This window comes from Osmerus eperlanus, chromosome 7, assembly GCF_963692335.1.
Source record: "Osmerus eperlanus chromosome 7, fOsmEpe2.1, whole genome shotgun sequence".
Lineage (NCBI taxonomy): Eukaryota > Metazoa > Chordata > Actinopteri > Osmeriformes > Osmeridae > Osmerus > Osmerus eperlanus.
This window is the reverse complement of record NC_085024.1, coordinates 12,714,783-12,729,164: the sequence shown is the minus strand read 5'-3', so window position 1 is coordinate 12,729,164 and position 14,382 is coordinate 12,714,783. Positions and strand designations below refer to the sequence as shown.

The following is a 14,382-nucleotide window of genomic DNA, read 5'->3' as shown; positions in this document are numbered from 1 at the left end:
GTATGGATGTTTTATATTTTTGTATGCTTATGCTTTTGTATGCCTTTGTTGTTTTAAAAAAAAAAGTAAGGAATGTAATGGCATTTTTTGATATAGTTACTAAGAATGTATTTTTAATAGACTGAGGTTGTGTTTAAACAAATGGATGTTGCAGTTGGTCTTAAGGTATTTATGGTATTGGTTTATGATGCCTGATTGAGAAGCTAGGGGCACAGAGGTTGGGGGATGTTTGAGTTCTGTGGCCTAAAGGGAGATGGATAGATGGATTCAGTTGATCTAGCAGCCCTGACCTTTTGGCCAAGGAGATTGTGTCCTGTGTCCTGTGTCCTGTTTGTGTTTCATTAAGGGTATCTTTACTGTCCTCATTTAGAGAAAGAGCCGTGACATCAAAAGACTTTGGTCACTTGACCTGGGGGGTTATATTGTCTTAACTGTCACTGAGCAGTGCTGACCAATCACAGAGTTCAGAAAAACCATTTGATCTAAAGTTTATATAAGGCAGGGTTTTGGGGTTGTTCTGGATCACTCTGGCGAACGACCTGTGGCTAGCACCTCCTTCGTTATGACTGATCACAAAGTACTTTGTTAAATCATGATCTGTATAAGCAAAATAAATTTATTGTAACCGCCATCTCTTGACTATTCAAATCTACACAGTGCCGCTTGAATTTCTGCCATTACAGAGAGAGAGAGAGAGAGAGAGAGAGAGAGAGAGAGACTGGGAGAGACAGAGAGAGAGAGACCGCTGGGAGGACACCTGAAGACAAAGTGACACCGAAAAGCTCTCAGACTTCCCTTTACGACTCAGTAGAGGAGCAAAGCCCAAGCTCGACCAGCGCTAGCAAACTAGCATGTTAGTGCCTTCTAGTCCATGGGGTCTCCAGATCTCAGATCTCAAGTGCCCTTTGGAAGGAAAACCCACCCCCTACTTCCTGTCTGCCTCAACTTTACGAAGGGAAAAAAACTAGACAAAATAATGCATTTTTAAAACTTTTGCTTCAAGAAACTCACTGTGTTGGAATATTCATACCAACAAGGGTTTTGCTTTAATAATACATTTTGATTATCTGCTGAGAAAATACAAACTTGTCCAACCTCTTGTATCCCACCTTTATATCACCCCCCACATCCTCCTGCTTGTTGCATTGTGTGGGGGGAGCGCAGAACTGTGGCATGATGGGATTGATACACTATTATCTTGCTGGCATGCTACAGAACAAGGCCCCTTAATTACTTCCTCAAGGTTGCAATTACTGGGTTTGGAAATTCACTAATTATCCTTTCTTGAGATAATTCCACAATGAGAGGCCCGATATTTAAATTTTTAATTAGGGAGACGGAGAGATACACGGATGCAAGAGTAGAGGCGAGAGGGGAAAGAATGAGGGAAAGAGGGAGAGATGGAGAGAAAGCGAGGGAGTAGATGAATAGAGGCACTCAACGCGCACAACAAGACAGCTCAGCGATGCTAATGAATGCATTATACTGTTTAACAAGCCTAATTTGTATTTAGAGTTCTAAGGATGAATTACTGTGAAGGCTCCCAAAGCACAGAACAGATTTGAACAGTCAGTTGCTACAGTTACCCCACACCGGGGAGTAAATACTGTACTTAGAAGAGCGAGGGAGAGAAAGAGAGGAGAGAGACGGAACCACTCAATGTAATTGTTCTGAAGTGCTTTGTTGTTCTAGTTTTATTAGTGGATACATTAGAATGGGTGAGTGTGAGAGAACAAGACCAGGGGGAGAGAAATAGAGAGAGAGAGGGGGAGGACTGAAGTAAAGGCATAGAAAAGAGTGCGCGAGAAATCTAAAGTGTTGTTTGTTACTATCCTCCATTGAGTGTTGGGAATGTTAAGAAGTGTGTTCTGTTAACAGGAGGGCGGCTAGACTACTGCCATGGAAACTCCCGACGGTTCTCATAAACTGTTTGTCTAATCGACCAATCGAAAGCTAGCATTAATCAGCATTGGAAAAACAGTGTACTCAAACACCAGCTCAGGGAACCATCACACTAACCAGGGGGTCAGATGGCTGCGGGTTCGATTCTCGCCGTGCAAAATGACGTTGTGTCCTTGGGCAAGGCACTTCAACCTATTTGCCTCGGGGGAATGTCCCTGTACTTACTGTAAGTCGCTCTGGATGAGAGCGTCTGCTAAATGACTTAATGTAAATGTAAATGTAGCCCGTGAAACAGGGGGAAAAGGATGTTTGCAAAAATGAAAAGTGAAGAAGTGAGTGATGAGAGGAAGAAAACAGAAAAAAGAAAGAATGAGGAAAAGATATAGAGATAGAGATAGAGGGAGAGAAAGAAAGTGCATCTCTCTATGAGAGATTCTTAGTCATGACATGGCAGAGGTTATAACAAGACAGTCGAAGACTTGTCAAAGCTTGTAACATCCATAGACACATATATGTGTGACTATAGGTCTATGTGTGGTTTTCAGAAGAATAGAAACTTTCTTCTAACATATCATTGGTATCAGATTATTTAGTGCTGCACGTATCAGGCTGAATGTCTTTCAAACTAACTGGCTAGGCATGAGGATGGCATAGCCTACAGTTCCTGTGGAAAGTTTGGAAACACCTAGTCTTTTATTGTTTTGGAGAGACACATGCATGTTACTATTGTTTAATGCAACAAATTAGATAATGTAAAGGTATGAAGATTTACTTTGACCAAAATGTACAGATTACACAACTTGAACATGTAATTGTCTTACTGTGACATTGTCAATTAAAAGCTGCACCTTCCAAAATATCTTTTGAGACTGTTCTACAGCAGATCCTATCCAAATGTATAGATTGCGCACTCCATTCCACTGCGCTCCAAATCCCTCGTGAAGAAACACAAACAGCACAAAAACACCCTGGCCCTCCGCCTCCTGAAGAGAGGACAGGAAAGTGCGTTGATGGCGACTGATGAGACAATAACACCCCCCCCCCCTTTCCCCCCCCCACACACACACACACACACACACACACACACACACACACACACACACACACACACACACACACACACACACACACACACACACACACACACACACACACACACACACACACACACACAGCCTCTTCAAAAGGTTGAAGGAGCCCATATAACTGATATGTTGATTTCTCTCTCTCCTCTCCTCTCCTCAACCTCGTTGCCTCGTCTCATCCCTGGCAGCAGTGTAATTAACTGATCACATTAGCGCCGCTAAATCTGAAGCAACAGCCCACCTTGCTGCAATCAACACTGTGGTGGCGGAACGAACGGACGGGCGAACAATCGGGGAGATCGAGGTGGAGGGGAGAGAGAGAGATAAATCTACATATCAGTTATATGGGCTCCTTCACCCTTTTGAAGAGGCTGAGGGTGTGTGTGTGTGTGTGTGTGTGTGTGTGTGTGTGTGAAGGGGGGGGGGTGTTATTGTCTCATCAGTCGCCATCAACGCACTTTCCTGAGAGAGGGGAAAAGGCATGACCAAGGAGGAGAAAGATTGATGCTCTGAGGAGGAGAAAACGAAGAGAGACGGGGACAAGCAAGGAGAGAGGGAGCAATGGAGAGGAGAAACTGAGAAGAGCCTGACTTGGCTGCAGACCAAGTTTGGAGCAGTGGCTCGACATCGCAAAAGAGAAGGTCGGCAAGAAAAACAACAGGGGAGACATTTTGGAGTTCTGTGGAAGGCCAGCTTTGAAGGTCACATCTGCGTGAAGAGGTTCACGTATACAGCATGGCAGACCTTATTTTCCGCCCCTTTCCTCCATCCCTTTCTCTTTCACTCCCTCTTTCTTTCTTTCTTTCTTTCTTTCTTTCTTTCTTTCTTTCTCTCTCTCTCTCTCTCTCTCTCTCTCTCTCTCTCTCTCTCTCTCTCTCTCTCTCTCTCTCTCTCTCTCTCTCTGTCTCTCTCTCTCTCTCTCTCTCTCACTGAATATATCAGGGACATGAGCTGTCTGAGGATAAACACAGTAATTAAGCGTCTTCCAGGCTGCGGTTTTCGGCAACAACAAACCCTTGAAGAGCCTGAACGAGCCGAGTGCATAATTTGATCTCCTTCCCTCTCCTCCATCCCTTTGTCCCTGCTGTTGAGGACTGACAGACATGCAGCTAGGGTACACCTGCATCTACCACACCTCTCGGATCCGCACATGTCGTGTCTACCACACCTCTCTGGCACAGCTGTACCCAGCACCATGTCTATGATACAAACGACTGGCATACCTGTGTCTTATTTTAAAAAGAACTCGCCGCGATGAAAGAATTCACCCTGAGGGGGGACTGCATATTTTAGACTTTTGAAACATCAGCACGCCATCCTTCCTGACGTGAGCAAATTACAAGCGGGCGTACGCGACCGCGCGGGCGAGATGAGGAGAGCGCTCGGGGGGATAGACAGAGATGGAGGAGGGCGATGTGGCGTTTTTCGGTGGTGTTTTTTTTCTTTTTTCGCATCAGGTGAAACAGAGCCAGGGTTGTGCACTGTGCAAAAATGTTTGGAAGCACTTGGCTAAACATGCTGATGACAGGGGAAGGAGAGAGCTTCTGCCAGCGCACCTCAAGGCTTCGTTAACTGATGAATAGGCTGCTTGTACAAGCCCGGGTGGTCTCACAAGACCCACTTCTACACCCCACACACAATCCCCCCCCCCCCCCTAAAAAAAGGGAAGAAAATATCGAGGTAGGTGAAGCGTCTGTCCAGGGGGGGGCTACACACTCACTGTGTGGGGGCTGGCAACATTCCAGAACCCAACGCACACCCAAAACACACATGCACAAGTTCTATATTCATCCATCACTACGAGTCCACACGCAATTTCCACGAGTAAACATCCGTTCTAGAACAGGTGTGTATTCACAAGTACCAGTGGTACCTCACGAGGGCTTGTTTTCACCCACCACTATCTTGGCGTCTCGGACGGTGTTCTCAGGGACGGTGACCCAGTACTCGGACTGCTCCCACTGGGGGGGCTGGTTGTGGACGTTGGTGATGATGACGGTGAGCTCCACCGAGCTGCTCCGGTTGCCCCCGTCCGTGGCCACGATCTGCTGGCTGATCCTCGATGTCTACATGGGGTCAAGAGAGAGGGGGGTCAGGGAGAGTTAACAGATCAGACTGGGGGAGACATGGTTGACCCTGAGACGTGGTGTTGACCAGGGCGTTTTGAAGATGACCGTGGCGTATGGAGCAATCTCATTAAACCTTTGTTTGTTTTGGTTAGAACCTGAAATCTTTGTCAGTGTTATGACCCTCCAGTCCACCTTCCCTCAAGACCAGACCCTTCAACACTCCTGCCTGACCCGCGTGGGGAAGGAAGGAAAGAAGAAAGGAAGGAAGAAAAGAAGAATGGAAGGAAGGATGAAAGTAAGGAAGGAATGAAGTGCTGTCAAACGATTGAAATATTTAATTGCGATTAATCGCATTAATGTCATAGTTAACTCGCGATGAATCTAGGGTGACCAGATTTGAGTTTGTGAAAAAGAGGACACTTTGTCGCGTCGTCGGGGGGGGGGGGGGCTCTACAGTCAGACCTCGCGCAAGAAGGTGGAACGTAAGGGGACAATTTTGGAATCCATTTTTTTGGTCTCGAAAAGAGGACATGTCCGGGTAAAAGAGGACGTCTGGTCACCCTAATTAATCGCAATTAATTTTATCTATTCTAAATGTCCCTAGATTTCTTTTTGTCCCATTATTTTTCTCATTTTAATGCTCTTATCAACATGGAAAAGTGGATTCGGATTGCTTGGTGCAAATGTTTTATTGAAAACAACAATCGCCTGGCTTTGACGAGGGGGCGGAGAATTCGCATCAGCTGTGTGCTTGGCCATCGAGTGGTATTTCAGACTGGACGTGCTGCGATGATAGCTCAGTTCACAACGACAAAACACACAGATCACTTTGGTCTTGTCAATGGAACCATTTGGCAACTTGTTTAAAGTAAACTTTCCATTCAGAATCTTATTGGCATCCATTTCGGCGTCTCGTGCTCGCCATCCACTCAAAACGTAACGTTAGCCTACTACTCTCAAAGAGTATAGAAGCACAAGTCAATATAAGTTCTTTGCTACTCTTTAGCCGGCTCGTAAGCCCAAACAAGTGTGTGCAGCGTGCCTGTTGTTTTGTTTCCGGTCTAGCTAGATCCGGTGTGGTGTTATAGTTATAGTTCTAACGTCAGTAGTTGTTGCAACAGCATGTAAAAAAAACTACAAAGTTTGCTAGGCCAAAAATATTTTTTTTAATCTCACGATAAAAAAATGGACGCCGCTAAAATGGGTTTGCATTAACGCCGTTAATAACGCATTTAACTGACAGCACTAGTGATTTTGTATGAATTTTTTCATATATGTAATTACCACAAAAGGAAGGATGGAAGGATGGAAAGAAAGTTAGGAAGGATGAAAGGATGGAAGGAACACCAAGGTCAGTGAGTCTAGCGAGAGAGTGGGGTGCTGCTGTGAAATCCCCCCTTGACCTCTTTTCCCAGTGGGCCCGTCAAAGCTTGTCTGTGTCAAGCTCAGACGGAGACCCCCGTTAAGAGCAAAAAGGTGTTTGATGGGAATCAGGCATGAATATTTCACTGAGTGGTCACCTGGAGCTTCACCCCACTGACACTCTACCCCCCTCCCACTCTCTCTACCTCTGTTTACCTCCCTCCCTTCTTCTCTAGACCACCCTTTACTCTATACCTCTGTTTCTCTCTCTGTGTGTGTCTCTCTACTCTCTCTCTCTCTCTATCTCTCTCTCACTCTCGCTCTCTTTTAACCTCTGTACGGTATACCCCTCCCTCCCTCCCTCCCTCCCTCGAGAAGGGACAGTGAACATGAAAATTAGCAGGAAGAGAAAGCCAGGGAAGGGTAGAGAAGAAAGCACCGGAAACTGAGCGAGAGAGAGAGAGAATGAGAAAAGACGGTAAACCATGGGAAGGGAAGCTCAGGGTAGACAAAGCCCAACCCTATAAATAAAATGTCACTGCACGGTGTCAACTCTCCCTCTGCCTGGAGGAAGACAAGGAAATGTCGGACAATACACACACGTGCGCCCCCGCACACACAAACACACAAACTCAAAGATACGAACCAACACAACACAGACACAAACACACGCACAAAAACAAAAGACATTAACCAACTCAACACACACGCGAGAGCACACAGACACACTCACTAATGCATTTATGCATGTGCGAATACAATAGCTCCCCCTTAGGCTTCTTGTACGATACATTGAATAGCTATATATAAGTCTATAGAGAGACAGGGGGTATTGTTGCTTTTCTAGAACTTGCCATGTTTGATATGTCTCCACACAAGCAGACCGGAAGAGACACAAGGTGTGTGTTAGTCTCGCTGGATGATATCAAGCCCATGCAGGGAATCAGCTTGTGAAGATGGGAACACAAAGGAGTAGCAAACACACACACAAAACACCACTGCCAAACATAATCGAGCAGGTGCTCTCAGATGCACATGCAGTACGTTATGAGTGTTGTGCAGACAAACAACCCTTGCTCACACACACACACACACATACACACACACACAGTGGACCAGGTCTGACTGGTGGGTATTCCCTGAGCTCCCTGACCATCTCCAATGAGAGGTGTAGGGAGGAGAAGAAGGGCCTCCCTTTCTAGAAGGATGCATTTAGAGAGTATTGAAACAGGGCCAATTCTACACTCGGCCAAAAATCAATTGAGTCAGAGTCAGTGTTAGTGCTCACCTGTGAGATGGGGTGGTTGACGTACACCCAGCCTGTACTGGGGTTGATGTGTAGGTAGGCCGGCTTCTGGCTTGACAGCGAGTAGGTTATGGCCGCATTACTCCCCTGGTCGTCGTCGTGCGCCGCCGCCCGCAGGAAGCTAGTCCCCACCGGTGTGTCCTCGCGCAGGAAGTCTGCCAGGGGGAGGGGCGGGGGAGGTTTGGGCGGTACATTAATATTCCTCCAACATTTCAGCTACAAACAACCGCAACATCAAAGGCAACAACAGAAAGAAAAAGAAAAAACTTATAACCGACAGTTTCCTGTTTTCACAGCATCTCGAAATGAATCCGCATTCGAGAAATATTTCAATCTCCTCGCTAAATAGTTAATAAGGCACACTCTGGCTCGGTTGGGGTAATTTTTTCCTAATCTGACGAAAAGGCTTTCTGACATGGTGCTTATCAAAACACATATTTGCGCACATAAACAAACAAGAACCCATGAGAGTTGAGAAATATTTCATCAGCCTAAAAGAGCTTTCCAGGATTACCTTGACGATTTAAAAAACCATATCTGGAAATGACTTTGTCGGGGGTGTTAAGGGTTGCCGGTTAAATCTTATACCTTTTTATGAAATTGCTTAACCTTGAAGGGTGTCAAACCATAGACAGTGGATTAGGCTAGAGCGGAACATTCATTCCCTTTCCTGTATATTTTCTTGTTTTGCTGTCCAGACCCATTCTGAAAGCTTTCAACTTTGACCTGTTCACATGGGCCGAAACAAGCGCATGAAGGGGAGACCTGACACGAATCGTCCAGGCGTCAAGTCTATGACCCAGAAAGCGAGAGGTTGAGAGGGGATTTCTCATTTCCCATATTGTGTTTTAGAAATGAATTAATTTTTTATGCTCGGTGGAATACCAAGCATAAAGGGCTTAGTAAGCACTTGTTGGGGGAGAATTGCGTTAATGGTAGGATTGCTTAGGGAACAGAAACCAGTTTTTTATGCTTGGACAACTCTTGGCACTGCACTGTGCCGTAGCTCCATAAAATTCTGCATTACTTAAGCAACCATATGCCCAAGTAGCACAATGACAGTCATATTTTTTATAAAAATCCCAAAGCTACCCCTACCTCCACTTTTCTGGCTAACCTCTACCTTTATCCATCTCTAGCTCCCCCTTTTTAGTCACCTTCAGTGTTGACAAAGAACCAGCTGGAATGGACGCCAAAGTAGGTGAGCTAGCCGTGGAAGAAATGACCATGGTGAGGGTCATGTGACGGAGATGAGCCTTACACTGGTAGCGGCTGTTCTCGAACTTGGGGTCGTTGTCGTTCTGGTCGGCGATGAGCACAGTGATCTGGCAGATGCCGATGAGGGGCTCCTGGGCCATGTCGGTGGCGGTGACCGAGAGGGCGTACTCTCTCTGGCGCTCACGGTCAAAACTCACCGTGCTGGTGATCACACCTACAAATACACACACACACACACAGTGACAACACGAGGTTAGCCCGCACACACACACCGCACACAGAATGAACAACACATGGGGTTAACCCAGATACACACACTCATAACAAAACTGCTGGGAAACAGGCGCGCCCACCACCAGCCTCCTTCACCTGTGTCTGGGTCGATGTCGAAGGCCGAGGAAGTCCCGTCGCGGTGCATGATGCCGTATTTGACCTCTCCGTTGACCCCCATGTCTGCGTCGAGGGCGTGCACGCGCAGGACGAACGTCCCTGGCGGCTGGTTCTCCAGCACGCCGGCGTTCACGCTGTAGTTGTGGCACTGAGGGGCGGAGGAGGTCCCACATATAACGACTTAGCTACAATGTTGCTGGGAGACCCCCGTGTATAGTAATGGCTGTAGTCATGCCGACTTGGCAGCTGTGAGACACCTTTCAAATCTATAAACCAAAGGCACTCCCCCCCCCCCACTCCTTCCAACCCACACGAATACCAAACCCTCCTCCCCAACACACACATGCGCCCCTCCCTCCCATCAACACACACACACACACAACCTTCTCTCTCTCACCTCCTGAAAAACCGGCTTGTTGTTGTTGATGTCGTTGATGCCGACTATAACCTGGGCGGAGCTGCTGAGGGGGTAGGGCCCGCCGGCGGCGTTGTCGTCCGTGGCGGTGATGTTCAGGACGTACTGGGGCCCTCGCAGCCGAGGCGGCGGGCTCCGCCGCAGCTTGATGATGCCTGAACAACAACGACGACACGGACGTCTGTGAGACCACAAGACGGCTTTTTGTACAAACACCCACATCCGGACGCATCTCGGCTGCCACCTCGCAATTCATTATGGCTTGAGTTACTGTGTGTGTTTGTGTGTCGGGGGGAAAGTTGGGAGGATGGGGAGTTACAAATCAAAATGAAACTGAATTCTTTTAAGTGACATTTTACCAGTCGAGCAAGCCAAAGGCCAACTGTGTGTGTGTTTGTGTGCATGTCACTGTGGGGGAGCGGCGAAGCGGCACAGAGGTGGCGATAAGGCAGACAGGGGCTTAAGCATTAGCCAGTGTTTCCCCCTCTGTGACGAGAAGGGGCTTTTGTAAACGATGATAACCACAAGATTGGAGCCGCTTGCAGGATGGGGAGGTAGGATGAAGTGGGGGTCTGTGTAGAGAGAGAACTCACACACACTCCACACAAATATGAAGACTGAACATAAATGTCTTCATACACACACACAAACACAGTTCCTCGCTTTTCTACATGGCTTTAGTCAGGAAAAACAACATAAGCTGTTGAGATCGAATTCTCTGGAATGACAGAGACTAACGGAGACACTCAAAAGGTGGTGCTTGGAGACAAGAACCAGGAACGCTCGTTACAAGTGTGTGTGTGTGTGTTCTGGAATCAATTCGCATAAGATCTTATAATGTTTTCACAGGACTGTCTGTGTGTAAAAGTGTGTATGATCAATATTGTGGTTTTGTAATACCAATTAAAGGGGAAAAGTGTCACTTTGTTTGATTACTATCAATATAATCATATTTTTTTTTATTATGATGTATATTCTATAGAAGAAAGCCATCGTTGATCATCACTAGAGACATGTAAGACTGTAAGATGCCTCAATCTTTATTCCATATCTTAACACAACACAGAGACAGAACAGCCCTCTAGCTAGCAGGACAACGTTGCAGGCTACTGTTTGACAGAATGGAAAGTAACACTTACATATAGGTGGTAAAAACAGGGGGCAGGGTGTGTAGCCTGGGGGGCAATGTCTGGAGGTCTATCTTATCAGTCCTTTAATGGTTGAGCTCAATGAGGTCAGTAAAGCTGTGTTTCTACACTATTCTGTAGTCACGTGTCTTCAGGTTGGTCCACTGAGGAGAGAGAGACCCAGACTGGGCATCCCAGCTGTGATTGTGTACGCGGCAATGAATACCCATCATCCAGTTGAGGCCGCGCTCACTTCAGCTTGAGTGGGGAATTCAGAGACTCTGAGTTCCAACACCGGTCCGGAACCCAGGGTTACTACCTTCCTCTCACTACAGTGTCATTCACGACAACAACCAGGTGTACCACATAAACACAGTAGTCAAATCTGAACGACCACCTCCGTGCGTCTGCGTGTGTGAGGAGGAGAGGACACGGGCGTCCCCATCGCCCACCTTTCTGGTTGTCCAACTCAAAGTTGCTGTCCTCGTTCCCCCCCGTGATGGCGTAGGAGACGCCGTCGCCGTCTGGGTCCTTGGCGTGGACGATGGCCACCAGCGTGTCCGGGCCGGCGTCCTCCGACAGGAAGGTCTTATACCTGGGTGGGAGAGAGGGGTCAGGGGAGGGTGGAGGGATGGGGGACGGAGAGGAAGGTGGTGGTGGAAAGGGGGGAGGGGGAGGAAGGGATGGTGAGAAGAGACACTCAACACAAAGTCTTCATTAAATACATTTTGAGAAACAAATCCTGGACGGCCAGTAAAATAACTAGCTGTAGAAAGAAAAAGAGAATTGTGGCAGGGCGAAAGAGAGAATTTACTGATAGAAAATACTGAGAGACAGAGGACGAGAGAGAGAGAGACAGAGATGGAGAGATGGAGAGGGAGAGAAGGGAGGTATGGCTGGACGGAGAGAAAACCCACTCGTTCGGGAAGATCCCCAAACCACACCATCTGTTCCCCTCCCCAGACCTCTGAAGTGGCTCCTCTGACGCCTCTAGCCTCGCCCAGCCCCTGAGAACACACACACTCACACACAAACAAGCACACAACCACATTTGCATACACACAATCACAAATGCACACACACCCCGAATGTGCACACGCACAGACAATACATACACTCGCGCACAAACGCACCCCCCCCCACACACACACACTCTCCCTTCTTTCCCTCTCTCTGCCCATGTTTAATTGATCCGTCTCTTCGCAACCCAACAATGCTGTGTTCTGGACAGGCTTGCTATTCGGTACTACAGCAGCATGGCTGGCCTGCGCCTCAGCGAGACGTCATGCCAGTGTGTCAGTGCTGGCACGCTGAGAGGATTTCTCCTCGTCTCCAAATGGCTGTCCCTGCTCACGGCGACGATGGCTGAATGCCACCTCCCCGGACTTGACGTCGAGAAGCAAAAGACGCGTGTGTGTGCTGTGTGTGCGTGCGCAACGTGTTCGCGCGTTTGGATGTGAAAAAGAGATGAGGCGAGGGGAGAGAAGGAGAGACAGAGACAGGGAGATAGAGAGGGAGGAAGACCGAGAGCATGGGGAGCTTGGGAGGGCGGGGTGTCACGGAGGACAGGGAGGTGAAGATGCGGAGGGGAGATGCTAACGAGAGGGTAATAATAACTTTCCCAGTCAACGCTGCTCAGGGTGCAAACAACAAGCAGGTGATAGAGTGAGAAGATGAGAAAAGAGTGGGGGGGAGGGGGGGGGGGAGAGGAGAAAGTGTGCGAGGGAGAGGGAGGAAGAGGGGAGGTGACAGACAGAGCGGGGTGTGGGAGGAAAGAGATAGACACGAATAAAAGGGAAAGAAACACAATAGCTCAAATATATTTTGGGAAACGACGGAGAGGGGTGACGAGGATTGAGAGAAGGAGGGATGGACCTACACAGTCTGGGAGAAGACGGGACACTCGTCGTTGGTGTTGGCCATCCGGATGCGTATGGAGGCGGTCCCGGTGCGTGGCGGAGTCCCGTTGTCCACCGCGACCACCACAAACTCGTACATGTGATTGGGCCGCTCGTAGTCCAGCCTCTGGCTAGGACTGACCACGCCCCTGGAAGTGATGTCAAAGTCCGGACTCTGGATGAAGTAGGAGAGCTCGGAGTTGAGACCTGTGTCGCAGTCGCGAGCGAGGACTGGACGAGAGCAGGAAGATCATCATCATCATCATCATCACCACCACCATCATCATCATCACCACCACCACCACCATCATCATCATCATCATCATCATCATCATCATCATCATCATCACCATCATCATCATCATCACCATCATCATCACCATCATCACCATCATCATCACCACCATCATCATCATCATCATCACCACCATCATCATCACCATCATCATCATCATCACCACCATCATCATCACCATCATCATCATCACCATCATCATCATCATCATCATCATCATCATCATCATCATCACCATCATCATCATCATCATCATCACCATCATCATCACCATCATCATCATCATCAGTACAGGAAATCTCACACACAAGGCCCACTCACAAATCCTCAACCACACACACACACGCCCCCCCATAGCTGCACAAACTTTACATGTAAACGACAGCCATGTCTGCAGGACCCCTGTGTGTGTGTGTGTGTGAGGAGTGTGTGCTGCAGCTCAGAAGCCATCTGCTGTGGACTGCTGTTGACGGGTCTAGATCAAACAGGCCGGCTTCAACAAGGCTTTGCTGTCATTAGGCATGGAGCCAGAGCTGAGTCCTTACGAATTACACCTTCAGGCCCACAGTGTCTCACACACACACACACACACACACACACACACACACACACACACACACATTTATGTTTTATGCACACAAGCACACATGTTCCCTCATGTTCCTTCACCCACGCTTGGACACAACACGGCTACTCGGGATGCTAGGACGTCACAGATGTGGACATCCAACCCAGGCCCACTTGGGCCAACGTGTTTCCCCCTCAGCAATCTTTGCTTCACGGCTCTTTTGATATCCCTTCGGAAAACTCCGGTTCCTTCTGCTCTTCAAAGTCTCCGTCCCTCTCACGCGGTACGGTTTGGAAGCCGGTTGCGAGTCACTCGTCCGTGTGTGAGCGAGCATCAGTATGTGCGAGACGGTGTCATTGTGTGTGTGTGCCTATATACATGTACAGTTTTTTGTCCCACAAGCGTGTGTGTGCAGCTAATGTGTGCATAAGCAGGAGCGCGAGAGCTCGAGGCCAGGACAGACATGGATCATAAAATATACACCGGCATTTCTTCAGGCCGCCTATTAGCATTGTTCATGAATAGACAGGAGTACTGAGGTTTGAGGAGAGGCGGAATTAAATATAGAAGGAAAGACAAGAAGTACTGTGGCTGTGGGGGGCAATACACACAAGGGATCTGTGCCTGTGTGTGTGTGCGTGTGTCTGTGTGTGCGTGTGTCTGTGTGTGTGTGCGTGTGTCTGTGTGTGGATGGAAGTGTTTGTGGGATCTGTTGCTATGCATGGATGTTTGGTCTTGGTCTTGTGT

At 48.0% G+C, this 14,382-nt stretch overlaps 1 protein-coding gene across 1 annotated transcript in view; it reads right to left on the bottom strand.

Moving 5' to 3' along the window:
* si:dkey-22o22.2 (neural-cadherin) overlaps window positions 1-14,382 on the bottom strand; it is a 107,623-nt gene that overhangs the window by 36,989 nt on the left and 56,252 nt on the right. The window contains exons 6-12 of the mRNA XM_062464950.1: window positions 12,754-13,003; window positions 11,327-11,469; window positions 9,730-9,902; window positions 9,312-9,480; window positions 8,986-9,156; window positions 7,707-7,879; window positions 4,886-5,053 (exon numbers count right to left, since the gene is read on the bottom strand). Coding sequence (XP_062320934.1) covers window positions 4,886-5,053; window positions 7,707-7,879; window positions 8,986-9,156; window positions 9,312-9,480; window positions 9,730-9,902; window positions 11,327-11,469; window positions 12,754-13,003 — 1,247 coding nt within the window. The remainder of the gene's footprint in view (window positions 1-4,885; window positions 5,054-7,706; window positions 7,880-8,985; window positions 9,157-9,311; window positions 9,481-9,729; window positions 9,903-11,326; window positions 11,470-12,753; window positions 13,004-14,382) is intronic.